Source organism: Poecilia reticulata, linkage group LG13, assembly GCF_000633615.1.
Source record: "Poecilia reticulata strain Guanapo linkage group LG13, Guppy_female_1.0+MT, whole genome shotgun sequence".
NCBI classification, from domain to species: domain Eukaryota; kingdom Metazoa; phylum Chordata; class Actinopteri; order Cyprinodontiformes; family Poeciliidae; genus Poecilia; species Poecilia reticulata.
The window spans coordinates 7,388,302-7,396,865 of record NC_024343.1 but is presented as its reverse complement, the minus strand read 5'-3'; the positions used below and the strand labels follow the sequence as shown (position 1 = coordinate 7,396,865).

The window sequence follows — 8,564 nt, the reverse complement described above, 5'->3', positions numbered from 1 at the left end:
CTGTGTCCAGACAGAGGGATAATCAGTAGCCTAGCATCATGACCTGTTTGTTCTGAAGATCCTGCAGCTTCCACTTCGTTTTCCTAACAGGGTGCCTCCTCATCCTGACTCTCATACTGACCGGAGGAACCACAGAGCTCTAAGTTAAAAGCACATCTTCTGAAGTTGGGATATTTTTCCTCCAACAGGTTCCAGAGGAATCACCTCAAACCAGATGTTGGACTGGATTTTATTTCWCTGTCATTTGAGTGGAGTGGAGCTATAAAGGTTGAAAAAGGTTATCATTTTGGAGAAAGTCTCATCAGCATCAATATTTCCACTACATAAGAGGCAAAAAAAATTGTTTGATAAAGGGAAAGCCTCTCAGACTCTGAGCCCGACAGCACCAAACTATTTTTTTAAATTTAATTTCACATAATTATTGTGGTAGAAGCCATTTGTTTGTTAAATACTTAATGAAACATATTTACAGTGTTTGATGTTTGTTGTGAATGACGGATAGTAACAAAGAACGAGGTAATTAGTCCAAGTTTGTCGTTTATTGAACGTTCAGAAACTACAGCGGCTGTGATGAGCCAAGACGAAGGTAAAACAACCTGAACAGGTGATCAACTCTAAACCACTCACACCYTTTTACTCTCCGTCTCTCTGKCATTTAAGCACACCCGTTGCCATGGCAACCGCCTGCGCTACACAAGCTGACCAGAGATTACGTTAAAAACATAACATTCAGTCCGTTACAATATTAGGTTTGCAGGTTTGATATTTATTTTGCGGTCATTAATAAGCCTCTCATGAACACAGGGTGGTTGATTAGTTCATTTTAAACTCCTGCTCTAGTTAATTTGGTTATAGTACCTAAAAGCACAGAATTGCGCAACTTCTTGTTGAAACAATAATTACTGAGATTATTATTGTCGTTGGGTCATTAATTTGAACACGTTTTGTTGATTTTTTTAGTTGTTGTTCTGTAATAAAGTTACGAACGTTTTAAGCCAATCAGAGGAGGACGTGCTGGTCTCAGCGTCCTGGCGACGTTCAGTTTGTCACCTAATCCCGAGATCGACTCAAAACCTTCCGCGATCGACGTGTTGCACCTCTGCGTAAAGCACGAACAGTTCAGAAACAATATGAAATGAGAAAAAAGTTATTTATTAACTGATTAAGTCGTGTTTTAGATTGTTCTTGAAAAACTAATCAGTCACGGCTGATTAGTGGGTGAACTCACGGCTGCACAGTGAATCATTGATGTTTTACAGCAGACAGCCTACTGCCAGAGAGAGGTACTGCGTACCCCTAAATTTTTTAGGGGTACGCAGTACCCTGTCGTACCCCCTTACTTTCACCCCTGATTTTACCTAACAAGAAACACTATTTTCAAGAAATCTTCCCAAAGAAGCAACGTTGCATCAGTCGTCTGCTGTCTGTCCTTGTGCTCTCTGCAGAGGTACGTTTGCTTCTGCTGCCAGTCCTCAGCTCGTTCTTCACTGGTTGTAACGCGATTCATCAAAACACTGACTCAAAAATATATGGTGTTGCTTGCTGCACCCAATACCCCATGGAAACATGGTCTTATCTACACTTAAAGCTTCAGTATATAACTTTTATAAAATATATTTTTTCCATACAAACTGAAGCTGGATCAAAAGGTGCTCAGTGTTAGATAAAATAATTTATCTCAGGGCGTCCACATGTGTTCAACCACGTTATTATATTTTTCTTCAAACAGATTCAGTCATTTTTGTTGAATTGTACATGGTACGTGGAATATTATTAGCAATGTTATGAAGACTTTAAGATATATTAGAATTCCACCAATGCCTGACCTAAACTGAACAGTTTTTGTTTGTTTGTAGTGAAACATCTTCAGCGAAGAACAGGTGAGCAAAATGTAAACTACCAACACTGCTCTCTCCTTCACCAGGGACTGATGGAAAAAAATAAAACAGGTACAAAATAACAAAAAGGTTAAAGTCCCTTATCAAACAGACACCATTTCCTCCTTTTCATCACTTACCATTAACGTCTGCTTTCTCAAATCGAACCCAAATGATTTTCTCTTTCTCATCAGTAGGTGGCGCTCCAGTATATGCCTGTAGTTTGAATGATCAAGAAGACAGTGAGCAAACTAGATTAAATTCACACAAACGGTATCAAAGTCCAAAACCTGTGTGAATGATTCAACTCAGGAAAAACAGCAATACTTGAGAGAGCAACACAATTAAAGAAAGAATAGCAGGTGAAAAAAACTCTCTCTTGAGGCCTCAGACCCAGGATAAAACTAAAAAACTCAACTAAAATTCTTCCCTTTGCAACTAATACAGATGGAGGCCTTCTTATCCATCGCATGCCCAAAATAACGAACAAGGTGTAAAAGGCATCAACTTAAAGTAATACTTGCCACATGATCAGTGAAGAGAAGTTGTCAGAGGAAAAGCAGGATGAGATAACTCAGAAAAACATTTTTGATGTATGTTCAAAAATTGTTTTTTTCCTCATTCTATTTTTCCTCATTCTAAACTGCTAAAATCTAGTCAAACGCAAAGCGTCACAAGGGACACAGGATAAATCTAACAAATGAGAACTGCTCATTGTAGGATCACATAGTAACTKTTTGACAGYTGCATGCTTCCATATTTTAGTGTGTTCTGGGAGTGCAGATTTCACACGTTTAGAAACAATGAATCTGGCTTTCTGATGGCAGATCTCATTGGAGATATCAATGACAGATGGGGGAAATGAAAATGAAGTTCCAGATTATTAGGAAGTGTGCAAGCGTCTACTGTGTGTWGAGGTTTTTTATATGACATATTATGGTGAGCATTTTTAAAAACGGAGGTTTCCTTTTAAAAATATATTTTTTAAATCTTAGTTTTAAACATAATTGAGTTTTWAAAAAAATAAAAAATAAAGACCTTAGTGGAAAAACATTTTAACATTTTGTAAAACTATTGTTCTGTTAAGCCACAACAGTTGGTTTAATTTTTATTTTCATTTGGTAGCTGATTTTAGACTGTTTTTTGTTAGCCAAATCAGTTTAGATTTCTATTTATTTATTTTGTATTTGTGAAATATATACATATAAACAAATCCTAGTCCCTATGTCTTTCACCTCTTGCCCCCAGCAGAAAATATGGAATATCGCCTGTGATATTGTTATTGAGGTATTTAAAATATATTGTGATATAATTGTGTCACAATATATTTTAGACAGGTCGTCAGTCCATCGCAGGGCAACACAGAGACAGACAGGACAAACAACCAAACACACGCGCACATGCATGCACGCGCACACACACTCACACACTTTCACTCTCTGGAGAACTTATGGAGACCAGTTTGGACTGTGGGAGGAAGCCGAGATACCTGGAGAAAAAATGTCTAATTGGGAACAACTTGGTCATTTCCAGTTAGGGTTGTCCTCACTTTGGTTGCCAGCAATTTAAAGATTAATAGTTGTGTGTTGAGTTATTTTGAGGAGGCAGTGTTGTACAAATGATCCAACTGTCATGCTTTCAGTGTTGACCATAAAAAGAAATAAGRAATACATGACAAAAATTTGAGGGTTGTGCTCAGTGTTGTGACTTATACTGTAACTGCATCTGAAGGTGTTTTGGGTCCAAACTCTTTGAGATGTGAAAACATTTCTCTGGAGAAATCAGCGTACCAAAAACATACATCTAATCATCCCCTTCACAACAAATGAGAAACAGTTACCTGAGGGACCACATCCTGCAGGAAGGTGACAACACTTTCCATGTATGACTGCTCCCTGCCAGAATAGARAGCTCAAGTAAAACAATGAACTGAGATATAGCACTGTTCTTAAATGGTTCCGATCCTACCTGGAGGAGAGAAYATTTTCAGTGAAAATKATTGACTCTGAATCATCTGCTGCTAATTTCTGTATATTTCTGTATATTTCTAAAAAACACAAGTAGTGGGTAGCTTAATGTATCTTTAACAAAACACCATCCAAACATGTCATGTATTTTCTAATTCTTGTAGATTAATAACAAAGAAGTGCAAAATGAGATGCTCCGTTTTCAACCATTTGGAGTTTATTAATATATTCTCCAAGTCCAGTGGGCCAAACCAGGACAGTATTTCAAATGAAACAGTATTAAGGCTTKAGTTTCTCTTGCAATAGTAAGCCCTGTTCTAATAATCTAATAATCACTAAACCTCTACCCATTTAGTATATATTGCCAATTTGTGTAATCTGTGATAATGTACTATCACATATTACACAAAGAAACTTTGTGAGACTCAGGAGTTTTAAAAACAACATTGCAGGCCTGTGCATGCAGATAACTGATGTTCAAAATATGCTTTAATCTGTTCAAATACAAATTTCTCCATTTCTTTACTTAGAATATGCAGTAGGCTAATTGACAGACTGTTAGATTCAGACAACGGTAATTTGTTAATTCTTGACAATGGAGTTGTTTTAGCAAATTTCCATTTTTGTGGCACAAACCTTTAACCAAATTGTGATTTATAATTTTGATTTAAAGCTGCAAGAGCAACATCATTTCTACTTTACTTAATTCTACCTCCGACTTCAACTACACCAGGATGTTTTTCTATACATGAATTAAAGCACATTTTACCGTATTTTCCGCACAATAAGGCGCACCTAAAAACCTTCAATTTCCTCAAAAGCCGACAGTGCGTCTTATAATCCGGTGAGCCTTATATATGGACCAATACTGAGCCACAACAGGTCAGTATTGGTCCAGGTCAGTATTGAAGTAAGCAGCCGCCGACTTCATTTTCCCCCGTAGAAGAAGAAGCGCGCGGTGCATGCTGGGATAGTTGTCAGAACGCTGGTTTGCAATCTATTAATAAAGTTTGACTGACCTATCTACCTACCGACAGTCTAGAATCAGGTCGTCTGCAGGTCATTTAGCACCACGTTCTCCACGAACATGCTGTGCGCGGACAGAGAAGGGTGCCCAATGTCCAGCTACGCCCCAGCCCGAGTCGGACTGTTTTGTTGACATTCCCTTTAGTGCAGCTCCATCTAGTGGATGCGTAATGTAACTCTAGCCTCTACTGTAGCGTCTATTCTATGCGCCTTATAATCCGGTGCGCCTTATAGTGTGGAAAATACGGTATTTCCTCCGTACTGACTTTTTGTAGATTAAACCTATAACTTTTTCTCTCATTCATCCATTTACAATTATAGGAATACTTTTATAATTGCTGATGTGCATGTTGATTTTTTTTAAATACATCTATTTTATTTATGAAATAATTGTTTAATTGAGTTCCAATTTCACTTGGTTTAGATAAAAATCGACAACTAATTATGCATTTTAATTGTTGCAATTAAATAAACGCAACTCAATTGCAATTATTTCAATTGCAATTAAAATTGAAACAATTTCAATGACATTATTGTGCTATCCTTCCCACAGCTATGCAATTTGTTTTCATAATGTCATTTTTTTTTTCTTTCTGCCTTATATAGAACAATCCAGGAAAGACACCTATTAGAGGATGCTAAAGACTTGAGATTTGGGCAACAAAGCAACTGCAAACTTAACAGACACCAAATATTTTCTATAGTTTGTACTTAGTTACTTTGTTGTGGACCTGTGATTAAACATCACAGAGTGGCAGGTAGGGCAGCACAACACAATGCAAATTTATCATGCCATCAATATCACCATACACAGTAATAGCTAGTGGAATGATTTCCATGCCAGTAATTCTGTGGATGATTGTTGATTATTGCTGCTGAAAATGTTATGAAGTGGATTAAGAGGTTTTGGGAAAGTTATTAATAAACTGCAACTGTTTCATTACTGACTAAAAGATACAACCAGAGGTAACGTTTTCAATAGCCCCATGTTCTGAAATTGAAAATAATGAACCCAATTTTTTCCTAGGTAATCTATCTGGTTCTATGTTTGCTAGAACCTACAGCAAAAAAAAGACTAATACTATATATTTGCTTAGTTATTATGTCATAACAATATCACTTATATTATTGCACTTTATGTGTATATATCATCCAATCCCAGTTGCAGCATCTTGATTGTTAAATAAATACTGAGATTAAAAGGTTTTTGTTCTTACGTAGCAGCTTGAGCTCGGACCAAAACTCCCCCGGCACAGCGACTCGGTCTGCGGGGAGATTCAGACGCCATCCTTCTCCTGCTTCTTCTTTTTACCTCAAGAGAGGACACGGCAACAACATATGCAAAAACATAAATATATAGTTGGATCAGAAAAATAAAAGCAAATATAAGGATCTGAACATACGCATGAAGTCATAGCATTTTTTAGCAAAAGAATTAATGGAAAAAAATAACTGGAACATTTCCATTTTTAGGTTTGTTAAGATTACTAGAATTATTTCTATCTGGAAAATGTCAGGATCATGAAAGATTTTTTTCAAAATTTCTTTAAATTAAGAAGTTTAAATACTCAATGTTAAAAAGTTAAATCAGAAACTTTATTTATTATGGAGAAAGATATGTTAGGCTCAGAATGTATAAAAACCGGGAAGGTAGCTAAATTAAAAAACTGAAATGAGGAGAGACATCACAACATCACACTGTAAACATGGTGGGAGATTTGGACAAATGTCTCCTGAACTATGAAATGGACTATGGACTTGAGAAATGGAACATTCTGTTATAAATCACTGCTCTACATCAGAAGAGGAAAAGTTTTTGGACCAAGATGCGTTCACCCAGCCACGTGAAGGAACAAAGTTCTACAGTTAACAAACTTCAATTTTTAGCAGTTTCATTATTAATTTAAAGCAATGTAAGTTTGATGATAACAAAAATTATTTCTCACAATGATAAAACATCTTCCCACAAAGCAAATAGCTTATTGTAGGCCTTTCTTTAGGACATAGCGTAGTATCAGCAGAATGACACAGTATACRAACATCGTAGATTTCAGTGGTAGGAAATGCTGCACTATGGACTAATATGAGGGACTTATATCAATCTAAACTTTTTACCTGTATCTTAAAAAAAAACTGATAAACAGCTGGATTTATTTTCTTGGCGTAAGAACCAGAACCAGATGTCAAACAAAAAAGGTTTGTGATGATGTAAACATATTGCAAGAAAGCAGATTCCATATTTATTAGAAGGTCAGTCAGAGCTGAACAAACAGTTCGTTATCAACATGACCAACCAACAAAGCGACATGCAGAGGTCAGCCGGACAGCTGGGGTCCAAACACCATGAACACCAACACTGGTTGTCTTCATTGGCTGAACATAACAGAAAATGAAGACCAACTAGAGTAGAAAGACCAGTCTGAGTGTGGACTWCATGAATGGAACACAACACTATCAGCGACAGGCAGACAGACTGCTGAGATGAAATTACCCCAACATCACATTGACAGGTCTGCTTCTCTCCCCTGGTGTTCCCCACCTCAATGTGTCTCCCTCTCGCCCCACCTCAAACCATCAGACACACAAGGCGAACTAAGACAACTGTCAACACATCACCCTAATTAGGTAACGATGAACTTCTGTTGGTAGCCCCCAAAAGCTATTGTAGCTAGCCAAATAGCTAGCTGGTAAATTTCTCTTCAGCGATGAACGCCATAGTAACAATCTGGGTCTATTACACAGTTGTTAGTTTACCTATACTGTCAGGCCAATGCAGTTACTAACCGAAGCGGGAAACGCTGATTGTCCGCCTCTTTGAGCTCGAACTAGAGCTGAACAGGAGAAGAGAAGAGCTCCACAGTAAACAGTCAAAACACAAACAGACTAGAATAGCGGAACTGCGTGGTGCAATTGAAAGCCAATCAGAGCAATGGAATGGTGCTRCCAGGCCAATCAAGCTTCAGTAAAGGCGGGACTTCTGATTTCGTCATTAAATATATTTGCAAAATAACTTCTAGAAACATAGGGAGACAGCTAAAATGTGTCTAAAACAACTTGTAACATATTTACTAGACCGATGTAGAACAGAGTAATGAGTGCAGAAAAAAGAAGGGTGAATGACAGCATTTACACCTTCCTCCTGGCTCTGAATGATTGTTTTGACCGGGAGCGGTGCCTTTCTAGATAGCAATAGCAGCCCTGGGAGTGTGTGGAGGAGCTTATTCTTTTTTTTTTTTCACTATTTATCTGTCTCATTCTACACTACCATGATATAGTGACAGTTTTAACATGTAAAAAAACGTGTTTTTAATCAAGTTTACCCAGGTGAAAAAAAAGTATACTTCAGTATACTTCAAACATACTTAAATTTGTGAAAGTACACTTTAAGTATACTAAATATTAAGTGTACCACCTATAAGTATATCTGAAGTATACTAAAAATACACTTGTATCAATTTCGAAATTAGAACTTTAAACACACTAAAACATAATTGTACCAAAATACACTTTTAATATATTAAATAAAAGTATACTTTAAGTGAAAAAATATGAAGGAATATGTATGAATTTTTAAGTGCCTTAATAATCTTTTGCTACTTATTAAAATTGCATACAATAAAAAAATTATAATCATGATGTAATTTTTAAGAAAGCGTGTCCTGGGTCTTCCCCGAGGCCTCCTCCCGGTGGGACG

General features: G+C 36.9%; 1 protein-coding gene across 1 annotated transcript in view; it reads right to left on the bottom strand.

The window, feature by feature from the left end:
• The window catches only part of bcas3 (BCAS3 microtubule associated cell migration factor), a 386,180-nt gene extending 378,420 nt beyond the window's left edge, over positions 1–7,760 (bottom strand). The window contains exons 1-4 of the mRNA XM_008425245.2: positions 7,655–7,760; positions 6,088–6,182; positions 3,718–3,772; positions 2,018–2,093 (exon numbers count right to left, since the gene is read on the bottom strand). Coding sequence (XP_008423467.1) covers positions 2,018–2,093; positions 3,718–3,772; positions 6,088–6,158 — 202 coding nt within the window. The 5' untranslated portion in view covers positions 6,159–6,182; positions 7,655–7,760. The remainder of the gene's footprint in view (positions 1–2,017; positions 2,094–3,717; positions 3,773–6,087; positions 6,183–7,654) is intronic.
• Positions 7,761–8,564: the final 804 nt, after the last annotated feature.